This window comes from Oreochromis aureus, linkage group 3 (assembly GCF_013358895.1).
Source record: "Oreochromis aureus strain Israel breed Guangdong linkage group 3, ZZ_aureus, whole genome shotgun sequence".
NCBI classification, from domain to species: Eukaryota; Metazoa; Chordata; class Actinopteri; order Cichliformes; family Cichlidae; genus Oreochromis; species Oreochromis aureus.
Genome location: NC_052944.1, coordinates 124565002 through 124590565, shown reverse-complemented (window position 1 = coordinate 124590565; position 25564 = coordinate 124565002). Strand labels below are relative to the sequence as shown.

Below are 25564 nucleotides of genomic sequence, written 5' to 3'. Positions count from 1 at the left end.
GCTCTTATTATGATTTGGATTCAATAAGTCAATATTAAAGTCCCCACAAATAAACATTCTTTTCTGATTTATATTTGTAAATAAGTCCTCCATATTATCCTTAAATATCTCAATCTTAGATCCTGGTGTTCTATATATACAACTGACAATTAGGTTTTTCCTTTTTTCCATACTTATTTCCACTGTTAAACATTCCATCACGCCATCAATAACAGTCGTCATTCTTCCCATTCTTCGTACTTTAGGTTTTTATCAATGTAAAGTGCCACCCCACCTCCTTTCTTGTTGATTCTGTCTACATGAAGGAATTCATATCCATTTATTTTAAAGTCTTCTTCTTTTCCAGGAGTTATCCAGGTCTCCGATATGGCTATCACATTGAATGGCTGTTTAAAGTGTGTTATGTATTCTTTGATGGATTGAAAGTTTGCATATAAGCTTCGACTATTAAAGTGAACAATTGTTATAGCATTTTCTACCTTTATTTTCTTTTAAATTGGCCATTTGTATAATAATTGCATTCATTTATCTTATTTTTAAAGAAATTACAATCAGGATCTATATTGCTGTCATACACCAATGTCCTATTGTCAATATCTATACAAGTTGTTACTTGAAAACTGTCAGGCATCCTAGTTGGTTGTGCAACTTAGACAAGTACCATCATATCTAGCACTACTTTGCATTCTGATTTATCCGTTATATTTTTCTAGTTCCGTCATCTCTCTTATGACTAGAACTTTTGCCTGTTCTGGTGTTCCATTTAACTTAATGAATATTTTACAATCTGATGTCCAAGTTGACTGTATTTTCTTCTGTTTTCTTAGTATTCTTGCTTGTCTTGCAATGTCTGCATTTTTCTTGATTAGATGTTCGTTTAAATAAACATTTGTTCCTTTCAGCTTTCATCCTTGCTTGAGCAGTTCTTTTTTCTGTTTTCTGTTAACAAAACGTATGATAACGGCAGGTATTTGATTTTTGTTTTTCCTTGGAAGAGGATGGCATCCCTCAATATCTTTACTGTCCATTTCTATACCCTTGCTTTTGAAAAAGGCCATTACCTGCTCTTCCAAGGAGCGTAGCTCTTGCTCGGGTGGCTCCCCTCTCTCTGATGCTGCTACCCGTGCATATGTCTGATGCTTAGTTTCCAGTCCAGTCAGTATCACATCATTTATTCTTGAATATTGTTCCAGATCTGACACCTTTCCTTCCAGCATAGCAATCTTCTTGTCTTTTTCCTCGCTCTGCCTTCTTAGTTCTTTAATGTCCTCCATTAAATTGAGTATCAGTTTTTGTTGTTTTGAAATAGTTGTTATTTCTTCTGACATAAAGTTTAGGGATTTCTTTATGTCCTCCAGTTCCTCCTCGTTGACGTTGCTCCTCTTAGGTGGCATCTTGTCGGTGTTAAGGCCTATTAGTTGAGAAGCACCCTTGTGGCTTGCCTAAGCCCGGCCTGTCCTGGTAGTTTGCCTCTCTGGCTGTTGGTGGTGCGTGGCTCAGCCTGCCTCTGAGCTTTGTTTGGTGGTTGAGCTTGGTAGGGTTAGGCGATTATCCTCACTGGCTGGTGCTGGTGGCTGACGTGTCCTGGCAGCTAGCCTCTCCTGCTGGTGGTGAAGCCGGGCTTGGCCTGACAGCTAGCCTCTCTGGCTGGTGATGGAGCCCGGCCTGGCCTGGGAGCTAGCCTCTCCGGCTGGTGGTGGAGCCCGGCCTGGCCTAGCCTCTCCGGCTGGTGGTGGAGCCCGGCCTGGCCTGGGAGCTAGCCTCTCCGGCTGGTGATGGAGCCCGGCCTGGCCTGGGAGCTAGCCTCTCCGGCTGGTGGTGGAGCCCGGCCTGGCCTGGCAGCTAGTCTCTCTGGCTGGTGTTGGAGCCCGGCCTGGCCTTGCAGCTAGCCTCTCTGGCTGGTGGTGGAGCCCGGCCTGGCCTGGGAGCTAGCCTCACTGGCTGGTGGTGGAGTCCGGCCTGGCCTGGCAGCTAATCTCTCTGGCTGGTGTTGGAGCCCGGCCTGGCCTTGCAGCTAGCCTCTCTGGCTGGTGGTCCTGCTCTCACACAGGTCCTGGTCCTGCTCTCACACAGGAGTTGCCAGCTGGACTCTGTGCTGCTAAAGGTACTCTGTGTACTTATTTCCAAGGGGCAGCCAGTGTGGAGCTCCACATGTTTGATTAGGCCTTCGTGCCACAACCCCAATGATCAACAGAGGAAAGTGAGAACTTTCCTCTGACCACAGCCTGACCACAGCCTGAAAATGTTGCAACAGAAACTGGACCAGTATTCCACAAGAATAATGTCCCTGGTCTCTTCAAAAAGGCGGTGCTATCTTGCTTTGTAGTACACCCATCAAGAGTAACACACTGAGAGAGTAAACAGACACTGTACTTTCTTTAGTTCCTAAATGTTCAGGATGTGTCTGAAGACAAATGTGAAGAAGTTTGAGTGCTTTCAGAAATGTTGTGTCTTTCCAAACGACTGAACAACAGTTTTTCCTTTTGGCTCCAAACAGAAGTGACAGACTTGAGCAGGGTTCATTTAAAGGCTGACAGAAGTGGAGTGGTGACGGGGAGATGTTTGACAGGACAGTGTTTCAGCCTCCACAGGTTCATGTTGTGCTCCATCAGTCAGTGAAGATGAAGTCAGTACTGATGAGGCTGTAGAGTGTGTGAGGGATGTAGGGATGGGTATCTTTTAGGTTTTATCCGATACCGGTGCCAAACCGGTACTTTTGAAACGGTGCCGGTGCTTAAACAGTGCTCAAACCGGTGCTTAAAGAATGGAGAACACAAAATTGGTCCAAAAACCTCTCATGTTCAGCTGTTTTTTTGTAAAAAGATAACAATGTTAGCCTTTTCTTCAGCTATAGGGCATATATGGTATCACTCTTGGCTGGAAGCAGTTCTTAAACAATGGAAAAAAACACAAACTTTGTCCAAAAACCTCTCATGTTTAGCTGTTTTCCACTTTTTCTTTGGTCATTTTAGCCTTTTTGGCCAGAGTGAAGGGAGTATCTGCCGTCAAACAAGAAGACAGAAGCCGCATGTAGCTATGATGATGTTTGCTAGTTCACCTTACGTGCATTAATGTAATAACGTGGTTAGCCTACTCAACGTGAATTACACACGAACAACATTAAGCTACTCACGCAGAGAAGAACGGCTGCTGCTGCCATCATCATCGTCATCATTTCTGCTACACAGTCAGGGCTAGGGGCCAGGACTCTCCTCTTCGGGTTTTTGGGGGATGTTGCTAACTCCGGGTCCGATAACAGGCACCACACCCGCAGTAGATGTGCTCGGTGTGAGGTCTCGCAGCAAGCTATCAAACACGGCGCATTTCTCGGCTTCTAAAAAAACGCTATGCGTCGCCAGGTGTTTCAGATTTGAGGTGTTACCTCCTTTGACAGTATCACAGTATCAGCTTAAAGCACTTGTTGCAGGCTGCTGAGTTTGCATCTTTTGCTGTGAAGGACAGCCAGACTTTTGACCGCTTCGCCTTGGGCATTTTTAATCTGTAGCTCTGCTCTAAAAAGAATGTATGCGTACCTGGGCCCGCCTACTATCCTCGGAAAGGTAAAATGATTGGCTAGAATTGGATCAGGAAAAAAAAAAAAAAAAAAACCGAAATAAAGCACCGAAATGTGCGCTGCTTTTCGATCTGGTTACTACCGTTTATGTCAGAACCGGTGCCATCATGGCACCGGACACCGGTACCCATCCCTAGAGGGATGTGAATGAGGCTGTTGAAGATCTGATGATAGCAGATAAAAACAGGCTGCAGAGACTTTGAGCTTCTGTGGAAACAGAGAGAGAGAAAAGAAAGACATGAATGTCAAAGCTGTTGATGGTATCAGAAGCTGACCAGCAGGTATCGAGACCTCTGGCAAAGGTGAAGCTGGTTGAGACAGCACAGGGCTCATAGCCGGCTTGTGATGCTGCGCCTGGGGCTGTGGGGGGCAGTCAGTCTGTTCCAGCCCAGGTAAACAGTCCTCACTTAACAGACTGAGCTCCTCTGAACATCCAGCAGAGGATCGAGGGGGCTGGGCTGTAGGCTGAGTAACTAGCAGGGCAGCTGGCTAAACCACGGCTAAAGGCTGGGCAGCTGGCCATGTTAGCGATAGATCAGGTGACGGTGCTAGAGACAGAGCTACTGACTGTAGTGATATTTGTTGAGGAAGTTGAGCAGGTGCCTGAGCGGCTAACTGAGCTGCAGGTGCCTGATGGTGGAGTGAATAGTTGCACAGCAACAGCAATTGGTTGAGCAGAGAGAGAAGCAGTCTTCTTACACAATATTTGGAATTAAAGTAAACAAACAAAACACCACATTTTAGGAAATATTAGTGGGGGTTTTCGTGTTTGTACTACTTGAACACTAAAGTGCCCTCCAATGAGATGACGGTGCCAGAAGTGGCCTGCGGCTCATTTGAGTTTGAGACCCCTGCTCTAGAGAAAGAAAACTAGTCCCACTCTCTCTCCTAGTATGTAGGCTCAGCAAGAGCAATCACACAAAATGACAAAGGTCACAAGAAGATGCCAAGAAAAAATAAATTTAGCAACACGCACAATGCAAACAATTCCTTGTTTATCTTCTAAAAATGTTTGGGAACTGTAATAAAAAGAACCATGTGTCTTCTGCAGACATTACCAATAAGTTTGATGTGTCACATGGCCCTCTTCCTATTGGAAAAACAAAAGTTGTATCCAAGATGGCCGACTTCTAAATGTCCACCATGGTCACCACCCATCTTGAGGAGTTTGCCCCCTCACATATACTAATGTGCCACAAACAGGACTTTAATATCACCAACCATTCCCATGTTATTACGGTGTATCCATATAAATGGCCCACCCTGTAGATCAAGAGTATACAACCCCACAGTGATACCATATCAATTTCGAGTCACTCTGATTTTGCCTTTCAAATTAATAGCACTTTCAAATTTACCACATTTGACTTTCTTTTGGAACGATTTCGAAATGCTCTAAAAAGAAAAATTTGTGGTTCCACAGGGTAATTCCACTTTAGATCAACAGTATACAACCCCACGGTGATACTATATCAATATCAAGTCAGGCTGATTTTGCTTTCCACAATGACTTACTCATTTAACAATTTCAAAATGCTCTTAAATTGAAATTTCATGTTTCCACAGGATGTTAGATCAATAGTATCCAACCCTACAGTGATACCATATCAATTTCAAGGCATTCTGATTTCGTCTTTCAAAGTAACAAAATTATCCTGAGCAGCATGTACTGAAGGTTAGAGTCGTGACTCCAGGGCCTGGTTTGAGTCTCCCCAAAACCATTTCCTGTGTGTCTATATCCCCACTTCTCCCTCCCTTCCTGTCTTCTCTGTCCTATACAGTGAAGACAAAAGGCCTCAAGTTGTGAAAACTCTTCCCCTTCATCATCTTCCAAATCATCTCTCGTCTAAAGTCACCAGTATTCTCTGAGTAGAGAATCTTTTCATAATCTTGAATGATAATGATCCAAGTGGGTAAAGTTTATGTATTTGCTGTGTTCCCCCCAATTTGTTGCTGGGACAGAGTGTGAAAAACTCTCAAAATTACATCCAGTTCAGAAGAAAAACATTGAGTGAAGTGTTTGTTTCATCATCCTTCACAACTCATGAACCAGGTGTCACAAACTGCAGCAGAGCAGTACAAAGCATGTCATACTGGATGGCTGCAACAACCAGAGTTTTACCTACCTTTGGTTTTTCTTGACAGCATGAGCGTAATATTTACTGAACAGAGTCGTCTTCTGTAATCTTTTCAGATTCAGAACACTGTATTTATTTTCAAGGGGCAATTAGGATACTGACCTTGCCAACCGTACATACAATACACAAACATCACATTGGGGGGACAGGTCAGGCTAGGTAGCTGGTCGGTCAGCAGCTGAGATGGTGTCCCTCGCTCTGCCAGGTGAAGTAAACAGTCTTCCAGCTGACCCAGGTGTCCTTGGTTAGGATGGGAAGGAACAGTCTAAACACCGTCTGTTATCAGGGTGAGATTTGTTATGTTCAGCTCCAGCCTTGAGACCACAGCTGGCGCCGGTATGTTAGCCGCATGAAATGATGGTGGTTTTCTTTGGTGCGAACAACTGCATGTCAGTTTCACAGCTGATCTAACAGTCTGTCACTCGTCTCTCAATCTCCCGTTGGAGAGCCGCGAGCTTCCCCGAGAGGTTATCAAGTCTGAGAACTCACGACCGCCATGAGCTTCTCCAACATCTTATCCGTGCTGTGCTCAATGAGCCCATTTTGAGAAGTCACGACCCATCCCATTGTTTCAGTCACAGCGGGCAGCCTTGTGGGGTTTTGAACAGCTGATTCTGCTTTCTTTAGTCTTCAGTAAGCCAGGGCCAAGCCAGCTCAGATCAGCAAGAACCCTTTGCAGGGTTCGTACGGGTGCTTGAAATCCTGGAAAGTGCTTGAATTCTAATGTCCTCTTTTCAAGGTTGGGAAAGTGCTTGAATTTCAGATGTGGTGCTTAAAAGTGCTTGAAAATGTAACTGTATTTCATTCACAATAAATAGCTATCTGATTGAATTGTTTTCTTATCAGATAGAGAAATAAAATGAGTCACAAAAAGCAAAAGCAAAATTTCCCCGCCTGGGCTGCCTTGCGTCTGTTTCAATATGTGACCCCGCCCCTCCCTCGGACGTTGGGGATGAGTGCGCTAACATACCTGTAGGTTGCTGTTTTAATGCTTTTAATGTTTTTAATGATGGAAAACAACAATGGTGGAGTTTGCGCTCTCTGGTCGCATGATAGGTGAGTCCTAGTAAATAATTTTCCAGTACGTGTACGTTACACATGCTATTTTTTAAAAAAAAAAAAAGATTATTATTTTGCTAGCTATCAAACTCGCTGGAGAAATGATTGAAATGCACTGAGTGTGATGCAGTATGGCAGCGCTATTACGGAATATGCTGTGAACTTAGCCAACATTACTTAGCAGTAATATGAGTAATTTACTCAAGTGAAAGCTTTAAACATTAGCCCGATACATAACTAGCTAACTTAAGGCTTTCTGATTAACCCTCTGGGGTCGACGGACCCAGAGTCTCCATTTCAACTTGGGTTGAACGTGCGGACTTCAAACTGTATACCAGTTTTTAAATTGTGTTGATAGGCCACGTAAAACCGATGTTTTTGTTTTTGGGGGGTCTGAATAAAACAGTGGCGTTTACTCCGGGAAGAAACGGTAAAAACGGCGTTTTCTAAGGAGAGCGCTAGCAAACACGCTTTGCTTGTGAGTGAAAAAAAAACACTCCTTCCCTATTGGTGGGAAAATGTACCATGTAGACCAGTCAAAAAATGATACGGCAACATGTGGCATTTGGTTGTTGGGAAGAGAGGAAGAGAGAGCGATAAAGAGAGAGAGAGTTTTGATACGTGAGAGATTTGTGACGTTTATCGTGTTTGGAGTCTCAAGTTAGTGTGTTGTCTTGTGTAGTTAGTGTGTGTAGTGTAGTGGTTTTGTGTTTTGTGTGTCAGTTCTACTAGTGAACGTTACAGTTGCTGCAAAAAAGCCACCAAAGGCAGATTGCAGTGTAAACGCAATCAATGACGTTTAAACGAAAATAATGGTAATATGAGTGATCCATATGGTCACAAAGAATAGAAGAAGTTCCCCGGCTTTCATTCAAAATGTGTTTATCGCCACCGACACATTAAACTACTTAAACAGTCAGTGCTGTTCTCCATGCCTGTCTGACTTGATGTTATTAGCACAAACACTTTAAAGGTGATCATTTAGGACTTCAGCAATAATACACACAGCAATGTAGTTAGCAATAAAACAGTTTTATTGGGAAATAACTTAAAAACAAACAAACATCTGTCTCCTATTTTTTGGCACACAGGAAAGAAGCATCAATATCTTATCTAACTTCTTTATTTTTCGTTTTTTTTTTCAACAGGAGAAGAATATCTCTAACAAGTTGATTTGTTAACATTTGCACATCTTAATTTTTAAGTGAAATCCTTTTGGAGTATTTTTGTGTGGTGCGTTTTTCTATGTCTGAACAAAAGGGGAGCTAAGGTGTCTTTTCACATGGTCTTACTGAGGTGATGCGAATTGAAACATGCATTCTTTTTGGGGGCGGGGAGGGGGGGTGCTGGAAAAGCTTAAAACGGATCTTGAAAGTGCTTAAAAAGTGCTTGAATTTGACCCTGAAAAAAGCGTACGAACCCTGCCTTTGCTGCAATGAGTTTAATAGAGTTTCTGAAGTAAGTGTACTTGGAGATATTTGTGTGTTTACTAAAGTCCAGGAGCAGGAGGCTGTGTGTAGCATAGAGGAACCCAGACCTCAGCTTTGTCTCCTGGTTTCTGTTGCTGCTGTTGCAGTTTCCCCTCATTGTTTCATCACTAATGCTGATCCAGGAAACATATTCTTAGTATCATTAGATGCTGAAAGGTGCCATTCTACTAAGTGCAGAGACTGGTATTAATTTAAATAACTAACATTTTGTGATGTCTGAACTGTTTTTCCATGGCAAGTCACTAAATTAGAAATCCCGCCCACAGTACTGTGGGCGGGATTTCTAATATGACCTTGTTTGAATACTAGCTACATTGGTCGGTGCTACAACAGCTTCAGCTATTTGAATGATCTCTACTGAAGTGTAACACTGAAATAAAAATGGTATCATTGGCTTGTTGTGGCTGTGATAGCTGCCACTAGGAGAGTTTATTTTCAGGATTTTATCAGAACGAGTGTAGCTGGAACATCAAAGTTGTTATCGCAGTGCCAAAACTTTGTCTCTATCCTAAAACTCTTCACTGTGTCCTCAGACTAAGTGTTCAGAGGTGAGCCCACCCACTGGTCCTCAATAACAGGATTGTCATGAAACACTGGACTTAACCAACGGGGGAAACGGCTCTGGGTCAAAACATGAAAACAAATCTGAAGTAAAGTTTTATTAAAGTGAACTGTGGTGGTGCCTGGCAGGGAAAAGAGGAATGTTAAGACTTATGGTAATTATAATTATAAGTATAAAAAGGAACAACTAAAATGATCCAGCTAAAAAAATGAAATCAGTTCTGTTTCAGTTTATGAGCTCTGTTTGTTTTCTTTACAGTTCCAAACTTTTATATTGCAATGAGCTGCTCATGCCTGTTTACATGACCTGCATAAAACAATACAGAGCACATCAGGCTGAAAGAAATCATCACAGTCCAGCTTCACTGAAGCCTTAGGCTACGTTCACACTGCAGGCGAAAGCGCATCAAATCCGATTTTTTCGCCCCTATGCGATCCATATCCGATCTTGGTATGACAGTGTGAACGGCACAAATCCGATATTTTCAAATCCGATCTGGGTCACTTTCGTATGTGGTACTGAATCCGATACGTATCCGATGTTTTAGAAAGCGACTGCTGTGTGAACGGTCAAGTCGCATTAAATCCGTCTTTTACGTCACTGACACAAGACAGACGCCAATTATCAGCGCCGGAGAAGCGCCCGATAGGACATCGCGAACGATTTCCTACCATCCGGTGAAACTGTTGGGAAGACAACGTTGGAGAAATGTGAACATTTTATTTTTACTGTATTTTCTGCAGATTTTGACAGAAATCTGCAACTATCCTTTGAAGCACCGCTCCTCTAAAACAGCAAAAAGGATCATTATTAGGTCATCTACATTATTATGTAAATAACAAAATAACTTAAAGCAAAAATCTGGAAACATAAAGTCCGAAGTCTTTATATTAAGGGCCATCAGTCAAACAATATTGTTTGCTCTGGGTCTAAACAGAGCGAGTTGTGTGTGACATCTTCTTTTGCGCATGCGGGCCGCTTTGAGCGTTCACACTGGGGCGCGTTTGATGTCGCATTTATGTGTAGTGTGAACAAGCAGACAAAAAAATCGGATTTGATCAAAAATCGAATTGAGCATTAAGACCTGCAGTGTGAACGTAGCCTTAGAGTCTCTGATATGAGATGAGAAATGAAGCAGCCAGAGCTTTTTCATGAGTGGAAATCCACTGTGACTGTGAGCTGCTGCTACAGCCTCCAGATTAGCCAGCAGCTCATCCTGCTCAACATTTTCTCACCAACTTTAATGGAAGTGTGATGTTTTCAGCTGGAGTGATGGTCAGGGTGGCCTCCCTCTCCTCTTCTTCTCCTCTTCCTCTTTCATTTGTAAAGCCACTTCTGCTGCTTTCATTCATGTGGAAGTCCTGTAGCTGAGTTTGGGAGAGACTAACAGCCTCAGCAGCAGAGGGGAGAAAGGCTGTAACACCACCACTTTATTCTACCTGTCACATCATTTTATCAGGAAACAGATATATGCTTGTTTTACTATGTTTGGCTTGAAGAGCTTAAACGTAAGAAAGAGTGTGTTGGATAATCCGGCCCAGGATGAGGCCAAACTGAAATGGGATTAAATGTCTGTCACATATTTGAGCCTAATTTAAAAACATCCTCCATAAATATTGAGTAATAACTTGACTCTCATACAGCGAGACAAAGGCTACGTTCACACTGCAGGTATTAATGCTCAATTCTGATTTTTTCATCAAATCCATTTTTTCTTGTCTGGTTTTTCACACTACAAATAAAATGTGACAGCGAACACGCTCTAGTGTGAACGGTTCGTGGCCCGCATGTGCAAAAGAAGACGTCACACACAACGCAATTTGTTTAATGAAGTAAAAATGGGACTACAGAGTTGGTAGGTGTTGTTGCAGCAGTCTATCAATTTCTTCAGAATTGTCTCCCCATATGCTAATCAAGCCCAATACCTCAGTTTCTGTCCATTAACTCACTCCGTCTGTGGTTTCCGCCTCCATGCTTTCTTGTTTGTCTTTTCCGGCGCTGATAATTGGCATCTGTCTTGTGTCAGTGACGTAAATGGTAAATGGCCTGTACTTGTGTAGCACTTAGTCCCTAAGGACCCCAAAGCGCTTCACACTACATCCAGTCATCCACCCATTCACACACTGGTGATGGCAGCTACATTGTAGCCACAGCCACCCTGGGGCGCACTGACAGAGGCGAGGCTGCTGGACACCGGCAACCTTCAGATTACAAGACGAACTGCCAACTCTTGAGCCACGATCACCCCCTAAAAGACGAATTTAATGCGACATGACCATTCACACAGCAGACGCTTTCTAAAACATCAGATATGTATCGGTACCACAAACATCAGGTTATCCTGCTGATCGAAGTCCAACACTGAGTTTGTAAAAACATGTTTGTGAATCATTTTATTTGGTTTCTGAGGAAAATGATTCAATAACTTGCTGCTAATACACAACATTTCATCATATTTCCTCATAACCCTCTTTTGTCTGACTATTTGATCCCATTTGAATTTGCAATAAAGGATCCACAGAGTTTGGTCACAATAATGACAGTAGATGTTTGTGTGAAAGTGCTGGAAGCAAATTTGTGTGTGATGTTCTTTCAGTGTTGCACTTTGTAGACGCTCCCTGAGCACTGGTCTCACAGCCAGCTGCACATAGAGACCAGTGTTGTTAGTCCAGGTCAGAAGATGACTTGTTGGAATGAAAATGAGCTTGTAGTTTGTCTGCTTTAATCATGTGACTGGAAAAAGGTGTTGGACTTCAAATATGTCCGTTTCTTTCACACTTTACCTTTAAAAGTGAAGCCATGTGGTCCCTGGAAGGAAAAACACGACTTTTTCAAGTCTTTGTCCTGTTTTTATGAGAAATGTACGACTTTAATGTGAAACATTCAGAGTTTTTTCTCTTGTTGTGTTTGTTTGAAGCTGCTTCCTGTTGGCTTCAGCTGTTTGGAGTTTCCATTTTCTAAACTTCTACATTCTGAACACAGAGAGGTTGGTGGTGAGACGAGCACTTCCAGCACTGTAGATGTGTTCCAGCTCAGTGTTGATTGAAATAATCCGGAGAGCAGGATTGATTAATGCCACATCTTCTTAAAGTTATAATCCACAGGGGAAACTGTCAGTCTGATATCTGGTCAACCAATCAGGTGTTTACATCATATTCACTGATCTTCAGCCCCACTTTATTATCAGTCTCTCTCTCTTTTTCTTTTCACATCTGAATAATCTTCACTTCACATTTCAGTCAGTTCAGGTTTCATTAGCACAGGGGTGTCCAAACTTTTTTCACTGAGGGCCACATACATAAAAATATAGGAGGGGCTGGGCCACTTACTAGATCCGGGTAAACACTTGACCTCCTTGAATCTGGCTCCAGTGCAGCATCAGTTTTCACATATATAGTTGTCCATTTCAGCTGTAGTTGCCATGGCAGCATAATCCATTTTAAACCAAACACCTTTCTCTTTAAACTCTGTTTGTCAGTCACAGTATATCCAGTACAATCCTCTTTTTCACTGAGTCACACACATTCGGAGATCACCGTGTCCTGTGTGTGCTCTCATTCACTCACACTCACTCTCATATGGCTGAAGTCTGTTTGTACAGAGGCTACTAATGCAACATGAATAGTAACAGCAAAAAAATATTCTCATCTCTACACTAATCACACCTTGGCTCGTGTGATTAGTGTAGAAGAGATCAACAGGGGGTTCATGACCCCTTGGCGGACTCTCCCACAGGGCTCAAATCTGGGATTCTCCACCATTTGACCCCAGAAATAAAGAAGCTTCTTGGATGAGAGGTGAAGCGTCTTCAAGAAACGTAAAGAAGTCCAGATGCCTTTTTTTCTAAGCTCTTTAGATGACTGCGAACCTTCACAGACACCTCATCAGTGGGACTCTCAGAGCTACCAGCCCTTTGCTAAAATCACAAAGCTTTTTATTGAAATCAATGATATCAAAGCTGGAATCCAATGAGTCCAAGTCTTCTGCTGATTCATCATCACATTCATCTTTGCTCCTTGTTCTGCATCCCCACCATGGACTTCATTCATTTCCAAGCCAGCCTTGAGTGTCCTTTTTTTTCTTCTCTCCCTCATAACAACACAGCTTCTTCTAACTAAGAACATGTTTGAGTGATTTACTAATCCAGGGCTGCTTATTGGGGAAAATATTTCCTGTTTTCAAAGTAATCCCCATTTTTCCCAGGAAGAAATGTAAGTAGAAATAAATGATCTAAGTGAGAACATGAGCCTTTAAAAAGGGTTCATCTGAGGCTGCTGCCAGTGGTCAAAGCCTCCAACAAAGCTCTGTAAGTAAATATGTGACCATAGCTTTAGTTTTTAAATGTTTATTCTAGTTTACACAGATCAGGTGGGAACAACTCAAATAAAATATAGAAAAAAAAAAACTAAACCAAAGAAGTAATGACTGCTAACATCTGAAAAGTCTAAGTAATCATCAGCACTCACTTTGTTCTATACTAAATACATTGCAGCAGAAATTGTCCACGTTTCTGAAATATTTCTGAGTGTAACTGTTACCAAAGTGCCATGTAGACCTGGCCTGTGGTTGTTATCTAAGTGATAATTATCAATTCTAACAAAATGAATACAAAATAAAGAAATTCGACACATTTTGTTGATACCAAAAGCACACTGAACAATTCAAGGTTTTTTGTGTTTTTTACTGCTGTTCTCTCTTCACTTCTTCTCCTCTGATTCTCTCCACATGTTGCTCTGCATCAGTGCTCAGTTTCCTGACAAAAAACTAAGATTAAATATTGCAAAAATATAATAATATCTTGTTACACTTCAACATAAGTGTTTTATTTCTGTAATTGTTTATCTGTTATTTTTCAGACTGAGTCACTGTGACCTGTCAGAGAGAAGCTGTGAAGCTCTGGCCTCAGCTCTCAGCTCTCAGACCTCTAATCTGAGAGAGCTGGACCTGAGTAACAACGACCTGAAGGATTCAGGCGTGAAGCTTCTGTCTGAAGGACTGAAGAGTCCACACTGTACACTGGAAACTCTCAGGTGAGATCAAGCATTGTTTTTTTTCTTCAACTGACAGATTTAGCAAATTAATAATAAGGCAGCCCTCTAATAAGAGGAGATGTGGAGGTCTTCTGAAGTGCAACATACTCTTATGTTGAAAAGTTCTAAAACAGGAAGCAGTTCCTGGGAACTGCTTCCTGTTTTGTTATGGTGTAAGTAGAAACATGATGGTAAAACAGTGATGAGAGCAGACTTCTTACAGATTCTGAGACTGTAGGTTTCATCACTGTCCAACCAAAATTCACTGAACCAGCAGTAAATGAACGGCTTGTTCAAAATCACTACCCTTTCAGCTTGTTCGTGGCCAAAAGTGGCCACCAACAGATTAGGTCTGTAATTTTTATAAATTTTATATTTTTTTTGCCATTTTTTCTGCATAAAGCTTTTAACTAACTTCAGTTCTTTTCATAAATATAAAATAGTTATTACTTTTTAAATTTTTAACCCTTTAAACACCAGTTTGTTTATCCACTGCACTAGAGGGAAGACAACCTCAAATCTCGCAATTTTGTATAATTGCATTGCTACTGAAATTTCTTGTATTATTAATAGTAGAGTCTGGGGCATATAATTGATTCACATCAACACTGATTATAATGTATTGTTATTTTTGTGCAGGGAGAGCAAAAACATAAAAACTCCCTCTCAGACTGTTCGTGGCCAACAATGGCCACCCCCGTTTACATTTACAAATTGCTATAAAATTCATATATATTAAGAACAAATTCCACTTTTTTTGACTTGATTTTTTAGATTAGCATTAGTGCTGTTCATGAAAATCAAAATTTGATTCAAATTCAGAATGTTAACCCTTTAAATACCAGTTAAATCACATAATTTTAATGATTTACATAGGGATAAGAGCATAAAATCCCCATTTTTTTTCTAAATAATACATGCAAACTGATTTATTTTCTAACCATGATGGAGGTTAGATGCGTAGCAATAATTAAAAGTATCAATGAGTTTTATGCATCTTTGTTTTTTTGTGCAGTGACAGAAAAACAAAAAAAAACTCCCTCTAAACTTGTTCGTGGCCAAAAATGGCCACCCCCTGTTTATGTTTACAAAATGCTACAAAATTCATATATATTAAAACATTTTTCTACTTTCATTGACTTGATTTTTTAAATTAGCACCGGTCCTAGTCATAAAAACCAAAATATAATTCAAATTCAGATATTATACCCTTTGAATACCAGTCAGATTATGTATTCTTACTAAGCTTTTGGGGGAAAATAGTAATAAAGTTCACTTTTTTTAGCATATGAATGATGAAACCTAATATTTCTTTTTATCTTCATTGCAGGTCAGTAACAGTAACAGCAACAATTATTTACTTTTACTTTTTTTTTTGGGGGGTTTGAATGAATGGCCAAAAAAAAAATCACAAATGGTGTGTTAGTGGCCAGAAAGGCCATTTAATGACCAAATAACCACCGAAATGACCAATAAAATGATCAAAATTTATATTCCAGCATCTGTGTGCTTCTGTGTGCATCCTCATTAGCAGCAAGATGTACTAACCACAGTAGAGTGGTTTTTGTAGGCACACTTTCTACACCTGGTGCACAGGGCTGCTGTTCCAATCCTGGAGGTGCGCCTTTTCACCTTCTTCTCATTTTGTTGGTGGGGTGTGGGTCATACTCTGGTTCAGACTGCTGTATCTTGAGATCAATAGCAGAATTGGCTGAGAATCAGGGACAAGGGTGTCTTGCAGTTGTTGAGGTCACCAGCATGTGCCCCAGCTCTCCCAGGATCAGGATCACTCTTCATTTGTAGGTTGTAGAGGACTCCCCCACTTCAGTGAAGTTGTTTCCGGCGGGACAAAGACATCGTATCCCAAGACATCCAGGAGATTGGAGAAAAGAGCCAGCAGCCATCAGTTAGTTTTCCTTCAACAACTCGAGGTGCCAACATCCTCTCTAAGTTATCCAATCTGTATTTGTGCCTATTGTAGTCCAGGATTGCTTCTTGCTTTCACGCATCCTTTATTCCCCATCACTGACTGCTGGTTCCCTGTGTGTTGCTGTGAAAAGAAGCATATTCCTCCGTTGCTTTGGCATGTGGGATATCGCCGTGGTAGTTTTGGTGAAGCCAAAGACAGACAACAAAATCTTCCTCTGTTGCAACTGGAGGAGCTGAGGAGGAAGCTCTGGGTTGTTTCCCCTGTGCCAGTTTTCATCTGAGGAGTTCCTCAGCCAATGTGACCGAAGGAAAGACGTTGTCCTCTGAGCTCCTCCGTCAGGTGGAGTCTGAACCCCATGCCTTTTTTTTACTTCCTGAGAACTTCCAGTGTTGTCATCCAACATGCTATGTATTGCTTTATTCTGGTGTAGGTTTTATCTCCACTTCTTCTATAATCCTCCAATCCTCACACCTCGGCCTCCCGTGCAGGTTTGTAAGGGTGCACAGCAGCTAAAAGATCTCCTTTGTTATAAAAAAGTCAAAAGTAGATCTCAGGCTGCTAATGCAGGGAACTGCATACAGGTTGACCCCTGGTTTGATACCAGTGGGTACTGGATTGTAGAGCAGTCTCTCTTCAGTGGTGGGACCCACATGGTTTTCCTTTCATGAGGGATCCACTCAGTCGCCGGCTCCTCACTCTCAGAAAATGCTCCTATGTTCTTTTCCATCAGCTGCTCGGCCTCCACCTCCAGGCCCCCCAACCCCCCCAAAGAAAAGGATTCGGGCACTGGCTAGTACTCAACATCAGTGGCGATGCAGTCAGCTTCTTTGAAGATTGTCCCCTCATCTTCTGGAGAGAAAGTTTCTTCATCTTGGGCAGATGTATTTTCTTCAAGGGCAGAGGACTGCTTGCTGTCCTTGCTCTCTGACCAGATCATATAGGCAGTGCTTGAAGCAGTGATGACCTTCTTGCCATATTGCCAGAATAAATGATCTGGAAGCTGTTAGGCTTACTTACAGCAGTAGCTCTGTCTGCACCTGCATAAACTCCAGGACACGTTTACAAATAGTGTTGTTGCTGTTTGCGCTCCAGCTGCAGGTTTGAACTCTGCAAAATGTCCTGTGATTGGGGTTTTTTTTCTTTCTGTTTTTGTTTCTAGAGTTAATATTTTGGGTATGTAAGAAAAGTTGTAAAACTTAAGAAAATATAGTTAAAAGTCCAAAACGTTCTTTGCCTGGTGGCTTGTGGTAAGGAGCAGATCAAGCGAGTAAAGAATTAGGTTATAATTATAAATGGCTTCAACAGCACATTCAGGTCTGTGAGACTCATTCAGACACTGAGCCGTGGCTCTGTGCTATATGCACATATTTCTGCACCTCTGCCATTCAGACACACTTTATATATGCTTTATTTTATGTAGTATTCAATACTGAACTGTACATTTAGTCTTTTTAAAGGCAGCCATTTTTATTCATTGTTTTCATAAAAGCCTTATTTTTATCCATTTACTGCTATTAGGAAGAACACGTGAGGTTTAAGACCTGGACCAGTTTGAAACCCTTTGTTTGCATTTAAGCACAGCTCCCTGTTTCTCTGTGTACCTGATCTATACCACTACCCTTGCTGTCTGTGGGACATTTCCGTTTTCTTTCACATAATGGTACGATCCCAGTCTGTCTCTTAAAGTGTTTGGCCACATGGTTTGCTCATCAGAATAACACCTCAGCCGTGCTCACATTGATTATCAGCAAGCCTGAAAATTCATCAATATTTGACATATAAAATTATATCAAGGGCTGGATTTGGCCCACGGGCCATATGTTTGACACCTCTGGTTTACACAGTTTAGCATCGAATGTTCTAGTGAGTTAGCTCTCAGCTAACTATCAAACCAGCTAACTAGCAGACAAGCTAACTGCTGGGACTGCGTCTTCCTAACCAGAGCGTCAGACACTCAGACTGGTTTTCTTTGTGGATGATGATGTGTTCTCACACTGATCCTTCATGCTGATGCTGCCATCCACCCACTGCTCCTGGATTCCTCATCATCATCTCCATCAGCCCTCACAATACTCCACCTTCATCAGCTTCATGTTCAGGAGCCTGGATGGACAGTAATTCTTTCCATGGGTTATGGTGGGACATTGAGAGCTGAAGTCAAACAGCAGTGAGAAATGAAAGACTGTTTCTATTTAGTCTTGTGATGTGCAGCTTTGTTCAGAGCATTAAGGCCCAGCAAAGATTACTGAGGTCACAGAGTCACTGATGAAACCTGTGTGCTTATAGAAACTGAAACCAGATGAAGCAGAATAGAAGGACATTAAAATGAAGTGTCAGCTACACAAAGGCAAAGGTGTTCAGTTGTTGCTGTGAGTTATTTAAATGGACGATGGAGTCAGACTTTAAGCTGCTGGACTCAGTCACTATATCCTGTTCTCCTCATAGAACCTGGATACACAGACTCACCTGTGACACAGGGACACACAGTGTGGCTACACACACATTAGAAAGTGTATCAGTCACACTTGTACAATCATTTGTAGTGCTAGGCAACCATGAACACTTTGAATCAGCATTAATGGCTTTGTTACAGCAACATTCAATAATTAATTCAAAAGTAGTGTATTGTGTCCTTATGTTAATAGTACTGCAGTATGAGAAGTGCAACATTCAGTGTGCAGAAACAAATCAGGTGCTTTCTAACAGCAGTGTTCCCTTTTACACAGTAGCAGTTCAAATATTTCTGTCAGTCTGAGCTGAAACATGAATCTAATCAAATATCAAATCAAAGTTCTTTGTCTCTGCCAGAACGTTAACATTTGATCTAGTTTGTTCCAAACAAAGTTCCCCTCAGAGTCCAGAGCCACCATCATAACATTATAACAGGCACCTTTGATCAACAGCAAGTGAACATTTATAAATGTGTGTTTTCAGAACAGGAACCAGCAGAACTATTGTTCTGTTATCAGTTAGCAGCACAAACGCTCATCAGCTCATTTACTGTGCAGGACTTTGAGTGTGTGAAGTGTGTGTTTGTGCTGGATTTCCTTTGGAGAATCTCAGTCAGAAACAAGACAAAGAAAAACTCTTTCAATAGTCCAGGTTGAGTTGACAACATGAACTGCATTTATCTTCCTCTGACTGACATGTTCTTCCTCCTCTGCACCGAGCCAGCTGCTAAGACACAAGCTCTCTGACATTTTCTGATGATAAAGAAACTCTCTTCTTCTGTACAATATGAGCAGCAGCAGAGAACAAGCTCTCACAGGTACAGATGTTGCAGCTGTGGCCAAGTACATGTGCTGCATGTTTGGAGCAGCACTCTAATGGACAGGCCTCTGTACTGATGGTGGGCTCTGCTCTGTATCCACCACACTGTTCTCAGCTGAGTCTTCCTCCTGTTCACACTCTGATGAAGCACCAATAGGGCAACTTTTTCTCTGGTGGCTCGGATGTTGTTGCTTCCACAGGTTTCCCTCCAACAACCCTCTGTTCCTTCAGTAAGTTCAGAGAGATCTGGGTAAACACTTGAGCTCCTTGAATCTGGCTCCAGTGCAGCAGCAGCTTTCACATATACAATGTTGGCATTTTGCTTGCGTGTCTCCAGGTCTGTTCTGAATGTAGACTTGAATTTGACCACGTAGGCGGGGTCATCGTCTGAGCTCTCCATCACCTGAGAGAGATGACAAAACACAGAATCACAGAGCATGAAACCAACTTTTCTCCTCCCAGAAGTTCAGTCACAGACCTGCAACAGAAACAAGAATCAAAGATTCAAATGACGTAGAGCATTCATGTACTTATATACACAAACATGCAGGGAAGTGTTCAAAGGCAGACGTCTGGCAGCAGCATCATATTTGATGAACTATCTGTACTGAGTGTCCCACTGCTGTGCAACATGAATCACATGTTCTGCACGTTTCTGTAACTCCCAGGTAACCATGGTTACCCAGCTACGTCCAGTAGTCTCCAGAGAGACCAACAGACCAACTCCGACGATAAGAAAACTCAACTTTGCTTCCAAATTACTTTAGTTGGATCAACACTGCCCTCTGGAACAGTTTAAAATGAACCTGTCCGTGTCAAAGATCTGTACCTGGGCGTTTCTCAATATGCGTACTTGTGCGTACTTGCGTTCTCGTGTACTCGTGATACGTCATCAGTCGGAGACCAAGTACTGTTCCAATTCGAAGTACACATCAAGCCGAGAACGCGAAAAAGTCCCGGATGTGTTCTCGCTCCGCCCGTTTTATCGAGCATGCATCGGTGGTGACTTGGGACAGCTAAACATCCCAGAATGCATTTCGTCCAAAACTCAACAGCGGACTCCCGGCACATCGTTTCACCCCCGCCCGTGGTCTTTTTACTACTCAGGTTACAGAAACTCCAGCAGCTGTCTATAGTATTGAGTGTCCACTAGAATAGCAATAAAAGCGTTCTAACATCTCACCTGCTTGTTTTTATTAAGGTATGTACACGTATGTACATGTACACTATTTTTATTAATAGAGGTTTCACTACTGAGGTTAAACATGATATATAAGTCACTTGGATCACTTCTAAATGTTAATGTTTGGTTTATTTCAGTGTTTTATTTGTTCCTGAGTAAATCGGTTTGGCTGTGATTAAAGTTAAGCTTCATAACATGTTACTCACAGTTAAATTAAGAGGGGACAGCAGTAAAAACTCCGGACCTGTGACATCATCACGTACGCAGGTGTTCCAATTGTACAAATCACGAGTCCGTGCTCGCATTCTCGGCGGGTACGTACTCCCGTGCGTTCTCGGCAATTCAAAAAAGTGCCCCTCCGACAGCCAAACCCATCTGTTCTCTGATTGGATTGTTACATTTGTGATTGACATGACATTGACCAATCAGATGACAGGAAGAAAAATAGGGTCAAAATTCGTACTTGTAACTTGCAGGGGGTTTTGGCTAAGTCCACACACAAATCTTTTTACACATACAAATCTTTTTACGCACGCACAAATTCTTTTTACACATACAAATCCTGATTTACAAGTACAAAATATTTATGACCACATTTTGAGCCCATACCGTATCTTTGACGTGAACGACGCGAGCCGGCTCCTTATTGGGAGCCGTGGGGTTTTTTTTCTTTCTCTCACCCTCTCTCTCTCTCGCACTTTTTTTCCGCTTCAATCCGCACGCGAGCCTTGTGCTTTGCACTGGGCAGAGGGGGGAGGGGCGGTAGTTCCACTCAGTAGCACAGGAACAGAGCGGGAGGGAGAGAGAGAGAAAGAGAGCCAGGGACAACAACGTCACATTAGAAAGGTATAGTAATCATCCACAACTATTTTCAGTTGCAGATGATAAAGGATTCAGAAAGTTTATTCATGCAGGCTCATATGACAGAGAATGTGCATCTTCTTTTTCATGTTTTAATTTATATTTAATTGTGTTGTGGTTTGCAGTGTTTTGTGCTGTTTCACTTTAAATTTGTTTAAAAGGAAAAAGCTGAAAATTTAAATAGTTAAAAGTTGAACTGTGAATAGTTGGTTTTTGTATTATATGATTTATTTATTACATTTTATGTGGAGTGAATAAATAAAAGTATATTTATGGTGGCCCCTAGAGACAAAGCACGTACAAACTCCAAAACACGTAAAAACTACAAAACACATACAAAACACAACAGAAGTGCTCCAGGATGCTAGGGGGCAGTGTTGAGCTTTTGTTACCTAGAGGCTACACAAGCCAGCAAGTACCAACAACTGGATTTGGTGTGTGGTAGTAACAGGTAAATGAACTTTTTTTTTTTTTTAATTATTTGAATATATATGAGAGCTTGTGTATAAATACACAAACAATACACATATGCTTTCAATTGTGTAATTTAAGTGATCTAGGTAGCTCTGTTTTGGAAGTTCAGTTAATGCTAGAAATGTGTTTTAGAGTTTGTACGTGTTTTCTCTCTAGGGGCCACCGCATATATTTATATATAAATAAAACCACTTTTTTTATGTTAGTAATTCCTTTTGTGCAAAATTTTATATTATTGTTAATAATAAATTAATTAAAGCAACAAAAAAACCTGAGGAGCCGGTTCGGAGCCGAAAGAGCCGGCTCTTTTCAGTGAGCCGAACCGAAAGAGCTGGTTCTCTAAAAAGAGCCGGAAATCACATCACTAGTCAGTACTGAATGTACTGAGTAACATGTAGAGTTTAAATATGTGTCAGTTCCAGTTTTAGAGCTCTAAAGTGCAGCTATCATGTTAGGAATATGTTAGGAATAGACAGCAACACTGAGGTCAAATCTTTATTTTACCACTCGCTGCATTCTTGATGTTCATGAATTCAGCAGGTTCATGATTGTCTGCAGCATTAATCTCATATTTCCATCTAACGTGTTGAATTTGACTGTTTGATGTTCTATATGATCTCTGGCACCAGTTAATCTGTAGGCCGTGCTCAGTCCATCCATTTAGTGAAATGATGTTTAAAGGTCTCCTTGTTCTGTGAGCGTGCACAGATCCTGAAGCAGAAAGCCTGGGTTAACAGAGAAATGATCATCACTGTGATGATGCTCATCATCTCTGACTGGGATTTGAGGTTTTGTCAAAGCAGCAAAGAAAGCCTGGCTATGTTGGACTGGGTGTGGAAGCAGCTCCCAGTTTGAGTTCAGGAGACAGACACCCTCTCTACTTTGAGGATCAGCTTCAAACTTTCTTTTTTGATAAAGCTTATAGTTCGAGCTGGATCAGGTGACCCTGAACCATCCCTTAGTTATGCTGCTATAGGCTCAGGCTGTTGGTGGACTTCCCATGATGCTCTGCTTTCTTCTCCACTCCCCTCTTTTCACTCCTGATGCTTTTATATGTCACTACTGCATGTCCTTAACTTTTGTCTTCTCTCTCCTTAGTTTGTGTTTTGTTCTTGTCTCTCTGAGCTCATCTCTTCTCTTTCCCCTCACCCTGCAACCAGTCATGGTAGATGCTCCTCCTGGAGCCTGTTTTCACTGGGAGGATCTTTGTGTCCTTCCCACCATCACCAAGTGCTGCTCACAGTCGATTGTCTGATGGTTGGGGCTTTCTCTCTAATATTGGAGGCTGTTACCATACACTGTTAAACAACTTGTGTTGTTTTGTGTGTCTGCAGTCTGTCAGGCTGTCTGATCACAGAGGAAGGCTGTACTTCTCTGGCCTCAGCTCTGAGCTCCAACCCCTCCCATCTGAGAGAGCTGGACCTGAGCTACAATCATCCAGGAGACTCAGGAATGAAGCTGCTGTCGGCTGGACTGAAGGATCCAGGCTGGAGACTGAACACTCTCAGGTATGGAGAGAATGTCTGATAGAGGAGGAAGAGCTGGAAACATTTCCTGTGTCTTACACTCACTTCCTGTTTGTTTCCTGCAGATGAGATATGAACAATCACACATGCAGGAATATTTTCAGGGACAGACACACTAGTCTAGCTGGATAGTACATGGATATTTATGTAGGGGTCTCCAAGGAGTCTGTTTGCAGGAACATCTAGGTCACAGGTGTACCTGAGATAGATGCCACTGTGTACCTAATAAAGTGTCAGCTAACATTTGGAAATGGAAGCTTAAATAATGACAAACCTTACATTCACAGCTGAATTCACAATAAATTTGTTCTCAAGTCGAGCCCTCAGGTCTGCAGATAAGCAGCTTCTGACCAGAACTAGTCGTAAAAACAGAGGTGAGCTTTATTGATGGCTGCAGCCAAACTCTGGAACAGTCGCCCTTCACATCAGGTCGTCACCAACACTCGACATTTTTAAAACCCGGTTGGAAACACATTTGTACTCTGTAGCTTTCAATCCTGACGAGTCTTTATAGTAATTACTGTGTATGTTTCCTATTTTATCTCTACTCTGTGCAGCACTTTGGCTCAACCTGTTTTTAAATGTGCTGATAAATAAATGTAGATTTCTTTGAATAAAACAGTGGAGCCGAGCTTTGAGCTCAGTGTGTAACAGTGTGTGTATGAGAGCCATGTAATGTCCATGTGTGCATGCTGACTGTGCTGCTCTGACCCCTCCTCCTTTCAGGGTGGAGCCTGCTGGAGTCCGATGGTTGAGACCAGGTCTGAGGAAGTGTAAGTGTGTTTTAATGGGATTCATGAAAACAAAGCAGCACACATTCAACCATCTTCATCATGTCAGGAGTCATCATCAAAGTGTCAATCAATGAACAGATGATGGATCAATAACTGCAGCTGGATTGTGTTTGTTCTCTCCATCAGATTCCTGTCAACTCACAATCGACACAAACACAGTGAACACAAAGCTCCAACTGTCTGACAACAACAGGAAGGTGACACGTGTGGAGGAGGTTCAGTCATATCCTGATCATCCAGACAGATTTGATGTTTATCAGCTGCTGTGTAGAAATGGTCTGACTGGTCGCTGTTACTGGGAGGTCGAGTGGAGAGGAGAGGTTCGTATATCAGTGAGTTACAGAAGAATCAGAAGGAAAGGACGCAGTGAAGACTGTGTGTTTGGATGCAATGATCAGTCCTGGAGTCTGTACTGCTGTGGGATTGGTTACTATGTCAGTCACAATAACAGAGGAACACCCATCTCCTCCTCCTCCTCCTCCTCCTCCTCTGTCTCTAACAGAGCAGCAGTGTATGTGGACTGTCCTGCTGGCACTCTGTCCTTCTACAGAGTCTCCTCTGACACTCTGATCCACCTCCACACCTTCAACACCACATTCACTCAAACTCTTTATCCTGGGTTTAGACTCTGGTCTCCTGGTTCCTCAGTGTCCCTGTGCTGAGTGTAAAGAGTGTCTCCTGTTAGAGAAACACTCTGACTGTTGAACAGATAGTTCAGTCTGTACAATCCATACATTAGTATGGATTATATATGTATATGTATTATATTAGTATCATATATATCAGGTGCTGCTGGTTTCAGTCATTGTGCAAATGTGCTGTTTGTAAGGTTGTAAAGCTGCAGTCAGCTGAGACTGAAGAAGTCACCTGATCAGTGAGCAAACGTGAAAACGTCCAGATGAACAGAATCAACCTTTTGGGATCAGCCAGCAATGCAGCATCATTGTTGTTCAGGTTCAGAGGTTTGCAGGAATGAACTGATGACCAGAAACAGCTGCAGAGTCCAATAAAATACCAGCTGGAGTTCAGCTGCATTTGAAGAAGTCAAAGAAAAGTAAGGATGGCAAAGGCGATGTTTTCTTCCAGGGAACTGAAAACATGGTCGACGCCTCATTAGAAGAATCATCTGGACATTTGTGAGGAACTCTAACCAAGAAAGCAACACAAGAAAGCAACGTCACACAGATCCAACAGACAGTTTCCATGACTGGAAGTGTTCAGTGTAAAATGCTACATTGCATTATTGCATCCTCTCACCACAGGAGGCGCTGTTGGCACCACTGATTGCTGATCAGCTGTTCTCTGATGATCTGATTGATCCTGTGAATAACGGGACTCACTGAACTCTGTGACACAGTGAAGATTACAGAGTTTAACATCTGACTGACGTCACACAGACAGAAGGATGAACCAGTGAGGCACAGAACACAGTTACTGGAGATACTGGATCAGCTCCATGTGAACCTCTGATGGAGAAGCTGCTGACCCAGAGAAACATCAGGACATGACAGGCAGCTGCACTGATCTAACAACATGTAGCAGAGCTGATCTATGTTAGAGGATCTATCACAGCAGCTGAAAGTCCAACACTGGATACCAGCTGAGCCTGTGCTGAGTGTTACAGGAAAAGAAACACTGACACTGGTAGACACAGTGATGCTGACTGGGGCACA

At 42.1% G+C, this 25564-nt stretch overlaps 1 protein-coding gene across 1 annotated transcript in view; it reads left to right on the top strand.

Moving 5' to 3' along the window:
* Positions 1-25564, top strand: part of LOC120435257 — a 39691-nt gene that overhangs the window by 5727 nt on the left and 8400 nt on the right. The window contains exons 2-4 of the mRNA XM_039604464.1: positions 13680-13853; positions 22906-23065; positions 24035-24546. Coding sequence (XP_039460398.1) covers positions 13680-13853; positions 22906-23065; positions 24035-24546 — 846 coding nt within the window. The remainder of the gene's footprint in view (positions 1-13679; positions 13854-22905; positions 23066-24034; positions 24547-25564) is intronic.